This window comes from Diabrotica virgifera, chromosome 9 (assembly GCF_917563875.1).
Source record: "Diabrotica virgifera virgifera chromosome 9, PGI_DIABVI_V3a".
In the NCBI taxonomy this organism is placed as follows: Eukaryota; Metazoa; Arthropoda; class Insecta; order Coleoptera; family Chrysomelidae; genus Diabrotica; species Diabrotica virgifera.
Window position 1 is genome coordinate 81,658,817 of NC_065451.1, and position 15,661 is coordinate 81,674,477.

The 15,661-nt window shown below is 33.9% G+C and overlaps 1 protein-coding gene across 1 annotated transcript; it reads right to left on the minus strand.

The window, feature by feature from the left end:
- Nucleotides 1-521: 521 nt before the first annotated feature.
- LOC126891048 (uncharacterized) lies at nucleotides 522-4,241 on the minus strand. The gene is made up of 4 exons (XM_050660227.1): nucleotides 4,104-4,241; nucleotides 2,648-3,638; nucleotides 1,479-2,452; nucleotides 522-1,400 (listed from the first exon to the last, which is right to left on the minus strand). The coding sequence occupies exons 1-4, from the start codon at nucleotides 4,239-4,241 to the stop codon at nucleotides 522-524; spliced, it is 2,982 nt and encodes a 993-aa protein (XP_050516184.1).
- Nucleotides 4,242-15,661: the final 11,420 nt, after the last annotated feature.

The window sequence follows — 15,661 nt, forward strand, 5'->3', positions numbered from 1 at the left end:
AACTTGAGTACAGCAACTATTGCACCAATAATATGGTTGCTGATATACGCATTCAACGATATCATCAGCATCATAAACTTCGTGAGTATGGTCGTAACGCACCAGTAAAAATTTATTTAAGGTCTCATGAGCATTTTTGAATGCAAAAAAACATGATTTACATACGTTTAGGCGATGCTGCTTAAGATAATATCCATTAGCCCATACACAATAACTGGAGTGTTCATCTTCAAATATACTCCCCCAATCTGACTTTCCTAATACGACATTTCTTAAATGTGACGGTATGTGTTTAGAGCAAGCAATAAATTCTATTCCTTTATATGAAGGAATAGGATCATTTTTAGCACTGCTTATCATCGTTTCCCATTTATATAAAGGAAATTTTTTTAATATTATTTTTGTTAATGTCCACGGCAAGGGGGACTGCTCGATGAAATATGATGCTGATACTGTTGTTTCACAGATTTTTTTGATAGACAGGTCGGTCAATGATGGAACATTCATCTACAAAAAAAAATCTATTCTAAAATACTGTAATGTCCCAATGGTAGGGTTCTAAAACTATTTGGAATTAAATATCTTTTATCGTCATAAGGACTTAGCGCAATTTTTGTTTGTTCTATACTATAGACGTTATGGCTATATGACCGAATGGAGTGTTGAGTAGCAGTTTGTTCCTTAAAATCATTTAAACAGTTTACATAATCATCGAATTTTATAACATTTTTTACTATATTATATTTAGTCCCTTTTGCTTTTTTAGTGATTCGACCAGATTGAACTTTAAAAGTATACATTTTTGATCGTAATCCCACAAATTTTGTCATAATTTCTCCTTTATTTTCATCTTTCATTACTCCTAAAACTTTTTTATTTACGCGAGGAATATTATAGATATTATCTACAGCGTAATCGGATGTATCAAATTTTGATAGATCTTGTTTTATTACTTCCTCATATGCATCATGACAGTACAGTTCATAAATAAAGCTATCGGTATCCATATACATTAAATTACATTTATCTGCGCCCAATTTTGGAAGCATATAGTCGTAATGAAATTGGTACATACATAATTTTGATATATCTAAAACAGTCATGCCAATGTATAAGGGTTTATTAAAAACTAGATCTGATTTAATCAGTTCTATAGCTACTAAATTTTCATTAAATATCTTTCTGCTATGAAACCTGGCACTAGAAATTAAATTTTTAGCACCATATCGCCCATTCCATGATCTGACTAGTTTTACTATTCTATGTTTCCTTATATTCTCCATAGTCTTTCCAAATACACTATTATTGGCCAATTTGTATAAATTTCTTCCAAAATCGTTCGTAGCTGCAGCTCTAAGTCGAGTATTTAATTCTATGTAGGGTCGCAGCCACGCAGACTGCTTAAATTTCAAAATTTTATGAATCTTTTTTAAAACTAACCCATTAGCCAGCATTTGTTTTAAATTTCTATAATGAACGATATATTCTTTTTTATTATAAAGTGTTGTCATTAGTTTAGTATGATTTGAACCCAAAGCTTTGCGGTGTTCGGCAGCGAATGGAAAATCTGAGTGCAGATCATGTAATTGGCGAGGATAGTCCAAGTCAACTTGTAACATGTACCCTACGGGAGAGTCATCAGGTACAGACATAACATCAATGTCTTTGGCATCCATCCATTCGAACCCTCCGTAGGGTAAGGGTTCTCCCATAGCCCACCCATATAAATTATTGACATCAAAATACATTAAGTATTTTGAGGGCTGTGCGGGGTCATAATTAGACATGTACTTATTATTGGCCTCCGACATTCTACCGCTACATACTGAAATTCCTCCACGAATTGCTTTCTCCATAAATAGTATCATGTCAACGTCACGCAATAACTCGAGGTTACACCCCACGTATTTCAACATACAATCCCAAGAATAACCGGGCATTGTGTAGTACCAGGCTGGATCTAACCCATAAGTTATAAAACATTTTTTGCGGAAAGTTTCAAAAACATCTGCTAAAAGCACAATATCGGTTTTTAAGTACAAATCTGAATATTGACCTAAATTTTCAATGTTAAAGGTATCCCAAACTATTTTAGCATGAGCATACTTCTCATCTGTAAGATTCGTATCGTTTAGCTTATTATAAAATGCCTCTATTGGAGGTAAATCGGTAATGTTTAATTTTTCCCAAGAATCAATAAAATCATAGCAAAATACCCCTTTTTTAGTTATTAATTTAAATTCATCGTCACTTAACCTGCTAAATTCTCGCTTGCAAATTTTAAAGTCATTTTTATTTAATGTTGAGACCAATTCATCTAAAGAGGCTCCTAAAAATCTTAATGAATCAATAAATCGAAATTTTATATTAGTAACAGCATCGTTAAGTGTAAATGAAATGTATTTTTCTTTATTGACTGGAAGTAGACTAATATCTCCTTTTTTGCTTAACTCTGAAATTATAAAATGACTGTCGTAGCCACTCATATTGTGAAAAATAACTGGGACGACAAACAATTTTTTGAAATTTAAATTACAGGCTTGGTGGGCGAAATTTCTGAACTCCCCCGTAAAATGGTCGTGGTCTTTAACAATGATATCTGTAGGAGAAAAACATTTTTCGCATATGTGACACCTTGTGGCTTTACTGGTACTCGGGTTTTCCTGCATTGGTATAATTTTCTTAATTTTCGAATGAATACTTTGAGCTAAATTTGGTAATTCATTAGCAAACCACTCCATGCAGTCAATGCCTCTATAACTCTTAAAAAAAGACAACTTTTCATCATAGCTACATTTTACATAGTATCCAGCACTATACGGAATATGTTTTTGATATTTTTTAGTACAACAGGATGTTTGGAGGTCTGTAACTTTTTCTAACATGCACTCAAAATCTGCATATATGACAAATGGCGTTGTTTGTTTATAAGTATAATTTTTAAAACTAACAGCATCATATTTAGGAAAAGACATTTTACAATTATTCATATCTGCACACATTTTTTCATGTTCCGACAATTTCCCTTCAGTTGAAAAATAATTTAAGCATCTATTGCAAAGAAATAATTTGGCCTTTCTTTTATTTAATTGACCAGCAACTAATTTAGACATATCCGTAATGTGGCAGTAGTGGTACTTAATTTCTGAATTATCATTATCCACTGGAGGTGCTTCATAATCGTTTAATTTAGGAAAATAGTGATTCTGAATTAAAAGAAGATTTACATGTTTGGCAACGACTGTTTTAGTTAATCTAGCTGGATATACTGTGAAAAATGACTTTTCATTATTTTCTATTAATTCTAAAGCAAATACATTGACTGATATATTATTTAATTTTTCAAATTTTGAAATTTGATGTAACGGCATTGGTGCCTCTAGGTCTTCTGTTTTTAGTACTGTACTGTACCATGGGTATGAGGATGGGAGTTCTTTATGTGCTTTAGCTGGATAGAGGGCACTAACTATTGCCCAATAAAAACATGCTTGATCAGAATTTTTTACATTAATACAAGCACGCTTTTTTTGAATACTCTCAGGAAGTTTAATATACGAGGAACCATTTCCAATTTCATATCGATTAATATTTACTTCTAAAGATACAATTCTATTTAATGCAAAACCGGAGTCCCTTTCCTGAAACTCGGATAATTTAAGATTTATTTTATCTTTAACATTCTCAAAAAACCACCGCTCTGTATCGGTAGATACGTCTAGTACAGCATTTTTTGTATTAAAATATTTAAAATTTACAATTTCCTCCTCCCCCGATTTTTTAATAAATTCTCCACAAAAACAAACATTAACTTTAACAACTTTATCTGCTTTTAAAATTTTTCTGATTTTATTTTTAAAAATAATATAACAATCATTTAGGAAATGTGCTAAGTCCTTATGCCATAAATTAACTATAACTCCAGTTTTAATTCGACTTTTAAACGCGGAAACTACATTTTCCCATTTAACTCTATGTTTTAGTTTGTTGTCTAGCCCCATACCGACATGTCTATTGAAAATAATCTGTTTAAAATGTTTAAAATGTCCTACATGCGTTTGCAGTTTTCTAATTGTACCTATAGGCAAAGTGCGTTTTTTTATTACTTTATTACAAGTTTTGATTTGTTTCGTTAAGCGTTTCACCCAAATTTCTTTGTCTTTAGCTGTGAATTTATCAAAAACTATCTTTCTGATTCTTTTGATGAATAACAGTAAATTTTTACATTGTTTAACAATATCCATATTGCTTACCTCTCTTTCTCTCAGTATTTTCGCTTAGATAATTTTAAATGATGTCATGGGCTGGTACTGTTGGCCGCAGTCCACCAGGCCGTGATAAACTATCGAATACTTCCCGCTCGAAAACTCCTCAATGACGGGGCTGTAGGTATCTGTGACTCTAGGCGGTAGAAACACCACCTCTTCCCCCAAATCTAACAGAACAGCTTGCCCAAACTTTGTCTTCACAATTTTGGCTCCCGTAATGGGTACTGGAATGTCGATCGGTAATTCTTTGAGTTTCTTCACGGGTTTCCTCGCTACGACAGATGAGGCATTAATTTTTGATAAATCCATCTGAAATGAAGGAGTGATATAAATAACCAAGCAAAAAACATTGAGTTGTATTCAAAATCAAAACCCGAAAAGATTTAACAAAGAATAATTACGAAGAATGACGAATAATTGACATTCAGCATGCTAACAGTAAGTCTTTTTTGTTTGTAGACAATCAGATGTCGAAATAATAACTCTCATCTGGAATAAAGGGATAAATAGCAGAGTAGAAAACATTAATTAAAAAAATCAAAGAAAAACAGAACAGATTTAACAAAGAATAATTACGAGAAAATAAAAAAGAATAATTGTCATGCTGGCATGAGGTCTTGTAGACAATCAGGTGCTAAAATAATAAATCTCATCTGGAATAAAGGAATTTTATAAATAGCTGACCAAAAAACCGAACAGATTTAACAACGAATAATTACGAGAAAATAAAAAAATAATTGTTATGCTAGCATGTCTTTTTTGTAGACAATCAGGTGCTAAAATAATAAATCTCATCTGAAATGAAGGAATTTTATAAATAGCTGACCAAAAACTTGAAAAAACCGAACAGATTTAACAAATAATAATTACGAGAAAATAAAAAATAATTGTCATGCTGACATGAGGTCTTGTAGACAATCAGGTGCTAAAATAATAAATCTCATCTGGAATGAAGGAATTTTATAAATAGCTAACCAAAAACTTGAAAAACCGAAAAGATTTTAACAACGAATAATTACGAGAAAATAAAAAATAAATGTCATTCAAAATGTTGACAATTAGATAATTATTTAATGTCGAAATAATAAATCTCAGCTGGAATGAAGAGATTTTATAAATAGCAGAACAGAAAACATTAAGTTTTATTCAAAATCAAACAAGAAAAATAAAAAATATTTAACAAAAAATAATTAAGAGAACACTTACCTTGCAAAACTAGTTGAACCACAACAGTACACTAACAGTAAGGAATAGACTATGGAATAGACCGTCCTGAGGTGGATTTTGAAATTTATACGGTTGCGTGCCCCACCCTATGACGTGTTGTAGAAAGTGTGCGTGTGCAAAATTATATTCAGTTTTATCATTGTCATTGGTTTTAAAAATTCCAACATTTTCTATGCACATGATAAGAAATATAACTCAATAACAAAATGTGGGTATGATAACGAAAATTGCATAGTAATGCGATTAGACCCTCAACCGCTATTTCCTATGCGATATGTAAATTATCTGCTAACATTTATTTTCATTATTTTCAACTAAATATTTTTTAGAGTTATGGGTTTTTTATTTAAACGCCTTATTTATTGTTCAAGTCTTATATTACATGATGATTCAAATTTTCTCTTAACAATTTTAAATATAATCTTTATAATTAAAATAAACACTGAAGCTAATATTACACAAGTCATTGCAAAAACATTATCTATTTCACTTTTCATGCTTTCTTTGTTCATCGTTGTTGGCGCCGGCGTCGATAACATCATTAATAGTAATTGGATGAATTCGCCTTGTTGGAGTTTCCCTAAATAAGTAATCCGCAGCACTTGAATATTCTTGTCGCAGCTGCTGGCTAAATTCCTTAGGTGTCCAGTCTATGCTGCTTCCCAGTGTTAGGTTCTCTATTTGTTTTATAACCTTATTTTTATCCTCATAAAATAAAACCTGACTTCTTAACTGTGTCAGTTTTTCTCTAAATTCTGCTAATTTACGTCTATACTCATTCAAAGACATGATGTTACTACCTCACGTCGCGCTGTGACAATAAGTTCTTGCGACTGAGCTCCCCATGACAATAAGGCCTACGCGACATTTCACGAGCCCACGTGACGGTTTGATGTAACGTTTTACCTGACGCTTTCACGTGACAATAAGGCCTACGCGACATTTCACAAGCCCACGTGACGTTTTGATGTGACGTTTTACGTGACGCGTTGACGTGTTTTGACGTGATGATTTTACGTGACAATAAGGCCTACGCGAAATTTCACAAGACTACGTGACGTTTTGATGTGACGTTTTTACGTGACGCGTTGACGTGCTGTGTTCCTTTTAAGTTCTTTTAATAAAAAAATTGCATTATGTTTTTTTATTTTATTTAAATTCCAAAATTACCAGCCGCGCGCTTCGTATCTACGAGATCCGCGAAAAACTTAAGGTACCGACCGCGCATCTGCTTCGCGTTCCGCGAAAAATTAAGGTACCGATCGCACATCTGGTATCGCGCACCGCTGCGCCGCCTGTGTTCCTTTTAAGTTCTTTTAATAAAAAAATTGCATTATGTTGTTGTTTTATTTAAATTCCAAAATTACCGCGCGCTTCGTATCTACGAGATCCGCGACAAAGGTACCGACCGCGCATCTGCTTCGCGTTCCGCGAAAAATTAAGGTACCGATCGCACATCTGGTATCGCGCACCGATCGATCAGCGCTAGAACGCCGGAACGCGCCCCATCGGACGTCGTCACATCGGAAAGCGCCCTTTTGACACTATGCCGCCATGTTTTTTTGTATTCGTTATCTCCCGCCCATTCCAACGAGCCGTCGTACGTTTAAATCGGACCAATAGCAGCAGAGATACCATGTTTCTCTCTCTAACACACATACTTTCCTATATCAGCTGTGACATCACATACCTCTCTCTCTAACACACAGAATTCCCTATATCTGTAGTGACACCCGTTTAGATCATCTACTCATAGAAATAAAAAGAAAACGTGAAATCAAAGAATCGATAGAAATCGAAAGAAATCCCAACGGTCTAAACCAAAGAGATGATGCGCAACGGCTTCCTACAACATGGAAAACGGTATTGAAGAAAAAGACCAAAATAAATCAAGCGGCGACATCTACGCGTGTCACCCTTCCAGACCCCCCAACATATACTGGACCAATCACAAGATCCAAGAGATGCGCAGGTCAAGCAAATACATTAGGATCAACTATATAAGTTACGGTATCGTGAATTAAAATTCAGTCTACTTCAAGCAACAGCGAGAAGCGGAACTACCTGACTTGACAATGGCAAGTGAGATCTTGCCGAAACGTCGTCAAAATAATGGTTTTTCTCAAAACCAAAATTATTTAACGCGGAGTCACACCCGGAAAACAACAGAAAGCACATATAACTCCCCCGGAAACTTCATGTGTAACATAATTAACCTCTACGGGGAGGAAATTCTACCAGACATCAGAAGATACGAAAAACTACGATCGAAACGAAGGACGCTGTTATGCAACCTTACGTTTTTAGAACGCTGCCGTGACGAAAGCATTATACCGACTTGTATGAAGCTCACGTTTCACAAAAACAACTATAAAACGAAAAACATTTTAAGAAGGGCAAGCCTGGCGCTTATTAGAGAAGCGATCCATGATACCAGAGGAGACATCGACAAAATTAATCAGAATCATTACAGCTGCATCTTAAACTAAGTAACACAATCCATCCAACATTATGGAATTTCTTTGAACAACTGACAAACTTTCGAGCAGAAACAGATGCTGATCTCACTAAGGCCAAACAAATTAAAAAGTTTGAAAATTTGTTACTACAACAGCGGCCGAAAAAGAAAGAAACAAACAACACAAATAGAAACAAACAAATTAGTATATAACTTTTCAAACCTGACACTGGATGAAGCCACGAATAGTGTTCTTGCAAAAGGTTTCAATTTTGCTGTTGCACCTACACACATTCCCGTAGAAAATATCATTACTGAGGTAGAGACTACAATTACTAATCTCCCAACAGAAACAGCCGAGATCATACGCCAAGACGTATCAAAAATATTAAGAACAGCTAAACCACCAAAAAGAAATTTAACACGGGAAGAGAAAGAAGCCTTACATAATTTGAAGAACAACAATGAAATCATCGTGCTTCCAGCTGACAAAGGCAACGCTACGGTAGTAATGAATATTCAAGATTACAAAACAAAAATAAACGACACCTTAAATGATACAACATATCAAAGCATCTCGTCAGACCCGACAACATATATAGAGAAAATAACAAAAGCCAGGATCAAAGCCTCAAATATCAAGAAAGAACAACAGGTCCATCTCATACCTAGAGAGAAGTCATCAAGATGTCCAAAATTTTACGGCCTACCCAAGTTACACAAGGCAGGATTACCACTGTGAGCTCCATCGGATCTCCCTTACAACCGCTGGCAAAATTTCTGGCTCAACAGCTGCAACCATACGCGGAGGAAGCGGATTCTTACGTCAAGAACGCGAGCCACTTCATCGAGTCATAAAAGGTGTGACTCTTGAGCCGGGACATATACTAGTCAGCTTCGATATAGTCTCACTTTTCACGAATGTTCCTATAGATGAATCACTGGACATCATAAGCAAAAAGTACCCAATATCACCGGATACTCTAAACCTCACCAAACACTGTTTAAATAACACATATTTCATCTATAAGGAACAAAGATATAAACAAGTTGAGGGAGCACCGATGGGTTCCCCACTGTCACCAGTAATAGCGAACTTGTTTATGAAGGAAATAGAACAGCGGGCAATAGAAACAGCTGAATACAAACCTAAACTTTGGCTTAGATACGTGGATGACACTTTTATCATCTGGACCCACGGAGAAGAAAAACTAAAGGCATTTTTAGAACACATCAACAATATCCACCATAAAATTCAGTTTACTATGGAACTGGAAGAAAACGATCAAATACCATTCCTAGATGTGTTAATAATAAAGAAACAAGACGGACACATAGGCCATACAGTGTATCGGAAACCGACACATACCGATAGATATCTGAATGCTGCTTCACACCACCATCCTGCACAATTACATTCAGTCATCAAAACCTTGATTACAAGATCTGAAAGACTGGCAAACCAAGAACATCAAAATGAAGAAATGCATAATGTGAAAACAGCGTTAAGAGAAAACGGCTTCTCAACATACACCATCGAAAAAGCTCAAAATGCTCGAAGAAGAATGAAGGACCCAACAGAAGACGAAAAACCGATCGGCAAAACCATTCTGCCATATGTTAAGAGTACAACAGAGAAAATAGGGAGAGTGCTGAGAAAACATAAGATAGAAACGATATTTAACACCGACAGAAAGATATCAACTATTCTACCAACACCAAAAACCAAAATATCGTTAGAAAGTCAAGGAGTATACGAGATTCCGTGTGGGGATTGTGGAAAGTCGTACATTGGACAGACCAACCGAAGAATCCATGTAAGACGAGAAAAACACCGAAATGCCATCGAGAGGGGAGAAACCACGTCATCCCTTGCACAACATGTCGCAAATACAGGACATAAAATAAACCTGAACCAAACAACGATGTTAGCTAACATAGAAATAAAAAGAAAACGTGAAATCAGAGAATCGATAGAAATCGAAAGAAATCCCAACGGTCTAAACCAAAGAGATGGTGCGCAACGGCTTCCTACAACATGGCAAACGGTATTGAAGAAAAAGACCAAAATAAATCAAGCGGCGACATCTACGCGTGTCACCCTTCCAGACCCCCCTACATATACTGGACCAATCACAAGATCCAAGAGACGCGCAGGTCAAGCAAATACATCAGGATCAACTATACAGAGTCGGTATTTTGTTATCGATGGTATGCGCATTTAATAAGAGCAACAAAGAGACATGTATTTATTATACATTTAAAACGAGTTAGAAGATGTGGGACGGTCGAACGTGGCGGAACTGGGAAGGGTCACCAAAAAATTTCGGGTCGTAGGTAATGGCTGTGTCAGACAGTGTTGCCAAAGTTGGAAATTATCAAAAGAAAATATTAAAATAGAAAAAATAATATATTTAACTTTTTGTAAACAGATATAATAAACAAATTATTTAAAAGAAAAAAACTTAAGTAAAAAAATATTGTTTTCGCCAATTTTAAAAAATGTGAAAACGTTGAATTATATTCCAACGTTTATTTTTTTATTAATTTTTTCTTTTAAATAATTTGGTTAGTACCTACACTATTTGTTAACAAAAATTAATATAATATGTTTTCTACTTTAATTATGCAAGTTTTTCTGTCCCAGAGACTTTGTAAACACAACTTTTCCGTCATAAGATCAGACAGAAGGACAAATGAGGTGTAAGAGTGAAAGCTCTTAACCCAAGGATGTTATTAAAGTGAAAAACTTGATCGCACAAGTACTATTTTAAAGTCGCCGAAATAGTACAAGCGACATATTATTCGACGCGCCGTAGCAAGATGCTTCCGGTATTAGTCAAGTCCGACAAAAAAATAGAATGACAAATGATGTGTCGAATGAGAGCTTATAACCCAAAGATGGCATTAGAAGTAAGACATTTGACCTCGGACTTCCGTTTATAGAGTTACAACCGGGAGTACGGTTTTAATGACGCCGAATTAATACAACCAATGTATTATTTAACACGCTTTAGCAAGACGAAAACAAATGTATTGTACTATTTCGGTGATTTTAAAACAGTACTTCCGGTTGCAACTGATACCATCTTTGGGTTATAAGATCTAATTTGATACCATGTCTTCGTATTGCTAAAGCGCATCGAAGAATATGTCGTTTGTACTATTTCGGCGGCTTTAAAACACTACTTCCAGTTTCAACTCTGCAACCGGAAGTGTGAAGTCCAATTTCTCAGCTTTAATACCATCCTTAATTCGACACCTCATACTTACTACGTACTACGTGGCGTTACAACCCTTCGTGGGTTTTAGCCCACTCGTCAGGATGCCTTCACTCTTCTCTGTCTTAGACAATCTCTGTCCATTTCTCCACGCCCGTAGCTTTCAGGTCTCCTGCTCTATATTATCTTGCTACCGGAGTTGAGTGTTCTAATAACGTAGGAGTTATATTCGATAGACAGACGGACGGACAGACTTGCACAAAGCCGGAAAAATATAATGGTTTTCGTCTTGCTAAAGCGCGTCCAATAATAAGTCGTTTATAATATTTATTGGGCGACTTTAAAATATTACTTCAAGTTTCAACTCTAAAACTGGAAGTGCAAGGTCAAATTTTTCACCTTAATAAGATCGTTGGGTAATGAACTTTCATTCGACAGCTCATTTGTCCTGTCTTATCTAATGACGGAAAAGTTGTGTTTACAAAGTCTCTGAGAGAGACAGGCATGCGTAATTATCCATCAAAGCAGAAAAAAAATAATACAGTGATGAGCGCGCTAATAACCGGCAAAATAACGCAAAAGATGGAAAACTTAATACGTTGTGAAATAAAAAGAGATGAAACTAGTAGATGTGTAAAATTATCGATAGGAACCTATAAGTTTACATTACATCAGGTACCTACATAGTTTCCCTCCTTTAGACGTCTGTGACAGAAAACATTTAGAATTTTATAAAATTCTCCTGTCACGGTTAGATTTGTTATACTCCTCAGATATGTCTAAAGGTGCGAAACTATGTAATGTTATGTAAATTTATAGGTCCTATCGATAATTTTACATCTCTATTAGTTTCATCTCTTTTTATATACACAACGCATTATGCTTTCCATCTTTTGCGTTATTTTGCCGGTTCTTAATAGCGCACCCATTACTGTACCTATATTATTTTTTGTGAACAAATAAGTACGTCTACTAAACAAATTATTTAAAAGAAACATATAAGTAAAAAAATAAACGTTGAATTATAATTCAACGTTTTCATATTTTTTTAAAATGGATAAAACAATATTTTGTTATTTTTTAATAATTTGTTTATTATATATGTTTACAAAAAGTTAACTATATTATTTTTTCTACTTTAATATTTTCTTTTGATAATTTCCAAATTCGGCAACGCTGTCTGACAAAGCCATACCTACAACGCGAAATTTTTTGCTGGCTCTTCCTACTTCGGCCGCCCAATATCTTCTAACCCGTTTTAAATGTATAAAAAATGCATGTCTCTTTGTTGCTCTTATTAAAAGCCCATACCATCGATAAGAAAATACCGACTCTGTATAAGTTACGGTATCGTGAATAAAAATTCAGTCTACTTCAAGCAACAGCGAGAAGCGGATCTACCTGACTTGACAATGGCAAGTGAGATCTTGCCGAAACGTCGTCAAAATAATGATTTTTCTCAAAACCAAAATTATTCAACGCGGAGTCAAACCCGGAAAACAACAGAAAGCATATATATATATATATATATATATATATATATATATATATATATATATTGATACATGTATCCATGTGACTTCCAAAGTAGATTCTCGTAATACGTTGTTACTTCATATATACCGTTATGACTTCCGATTTCGGAAGTCACAACGTTTTGCCTATATTTTTACGAATTTGGCTACTAGATGGTATCAGAAGGCTTATATAAAAAATTTCGCTGGAAGTCATATCGTATCTAACATACTCATAAGATCAGATTTTAGTTCGACGGTATATCACCAGCGCTAGTGTCGCTCCCGTGCTACTATACAGGTTATGTACACAACGCGTAGCGTCTTCCGTATACCACACCGCTCGGTGTGACTTCCGTTTTTTGGCAACCTTGTGTAACGGTTTCCAGACATTTATCTGTTGTAGATTCGCGGTCCTAATCGTACTTAGTGTTTTGTGTGCCTTTTGTTTTTAAACATGAATAATAGCAGATCTGATTTACTTTTAAAGTTAGCCTTAAATGAAGGTACAATAAGTGATTATATATCTCTATAATTATATATTTTCTGTACTTATTTTAATCTATAATATTTACTTACCTATTTACTTATATAAATTCATTTTTCTCGTGTTTTTGTTTACTTCCTTTTTTACAATGAACTTCTAATTTAATCTACACTCACCGGCACGAAAAACGGGCACCACAAAAAAATGGGTAATTTTTGATGTCTCGTATCTCCCAAACCTGTGGTCCGATTTAAGTAATTTTTTTAACATGTTATAGCCTTATTATTTAACAATATAGCTATGATAATATTGTTGATAGACAGGTAAATTTTCAATGTATACCGGGTGTACCAATCAAACTGGGTTTTTTTCTCAATTTTCACAACACCCTGTCGAATATTCTAGCCTTTATAAAATATTTAAATTAAAACCTAACTATAGCTCCAGGTTTTATTAACATTCTGTTTTTTTATTCATTCGCTTACGTTGGATAATAAAAAAGTTAAGGACTTTAACAACTAGCCATGTTCTTTATCGATACAGGTGTTTCTAAATATAAGTGCGACAAACTTTAAGGGGTAATTTCTGCATGAAAAAATAATGATCGTTTGGCAAAAGAATTTTATATTTGCAAGCATTTGCGGACATAGCTTTATCAAGTAAACAATCATTATTTTTTCATGCAGCCCCTTAAAGTTTGTCGCACTTATTTAGAAACACCATGTATTGATAAAGAACATGTTTAGTTGTTAAAGTCCCTAACTTTTTTATTATCCAATATAAGCGAATGAATAACAAACAGAACATTAAGAAAACCTGGGGCTATAGTTGGGTTTTAATTTCAATATTGCATAAAGGCTAGAATATTCCACAGAGTGTTGTGAAAATTGAAAAAAAAACCAGTTTGATTGGTACGCCCAGTATATAATGATAATTTACCTGTCTAGAAACAATATTATTACAGCGATATAGTTAAAGAATAAGGCTATAACATATTAAAGATATACTTAAATCGGAGAATAGATTTAGGAGATACGAGCCATCAAAAATGACCCATTTTTTGGGGTGCCCGTTTTTCGTGCCGGTGAATGTATCTATTAAATAATCTAAATTATTTTTAAAAATCTTATTAAAAGCTTAAATACAAGAAATGTAGGTAAATGTTGTCATTTAACGAAATTTCCGAAAATTGCGTATTTTTTTGACCCAAGTAGGCTGAAAAATCGATTTTATAGTTATTGTTATTTCGAAAGTAATAAAACGTGTAAAAATTACAAAAAAATTGAATGTACAATTACAATTGAATGGAATTAAATACACGAAAAAATGAATCAAGAGCGATAAAAAGTTTAAAGTAATAAATTCTAGTAATAATATGAAATACAGTAAACTCTCTCTTAAGGGGGTAGGCGCAAAATCTCGGTCCAATGCTATTTAAATGCATTCATTTTTTACGAATTCTGAGAAAACTAATAAATACTTTTTAAAACTTACACCCAGAATGAAAGATTATTATTGCGGAGGACCGAAAGGCCCTTAGAATAAACAAAAAGTTTCTTGATAATGAAATATTCGAAATTAAAAATCACACTAACTTTTCTCTTGTTTTTTATCCCGTTATCTTATTAAAATAAACATTATATAAGTTTTCAGGGACTTTCGGCCCTCGGTAATAATGTAATATTCCATTCTGCGTTTAAATTTTTCAAAAATACTTATTAGTTTTCTCAGAATTCGAAAAAAATTAGTGCATTTAATTAGCATTTTACCAAGATTTTGCGCCTATCTCCTTAACGAACACCTCCTCTATACGGACGGTATTTAAGACAAAACTCATTTGCCGATAATATTGAACCTGTACTCTTCAACGGACACTCCCTTAAAATGATGTGTAAATGAAAAAAAAAATACATAGGTATTTTTTCCAAATATTTTAGAATACAAAACTACATATATTTTATTATTTAAAATTGGACCGCGTTATGTAATAACGGATTTACCGCCAAAAGTCCAAAATCGAGATAATAGTGCCATCTTGCAGCTAGGGTGCAAATCTATGTATAAAAATATGTTTTTTGTAAAAGAATTTAAAAAAAAAGCGGTTTTTAATGCCTGTATTAAGCGACATTTTTTATTTTATTAAAAAAAATCTCACACTAGGATTTGTAATATCGAACTAAACGCCAATAATGGTACATAATCCATTGTCATAAACAAAAATCCGCATCTTTGTAAGTGTAATAACGAATCAAGCGCCATGAATAGTCGGTTAATTCTTTATTACAAAACATAACATATTTACTAACGTTTAAGATATCGAATTAAAAGACATCCTTTGTCAGGAAACATTAGATTAAGCGCCAATATGTCTCTTAATCCGGTATTCGGATCTTAACTCCTGCATATCTTAAAAAATCATTAACGAATTAAGCGACATTTGATCGAATAACTTTTAAAATATAAATTATTTTTAAAAATTTTTAAACACA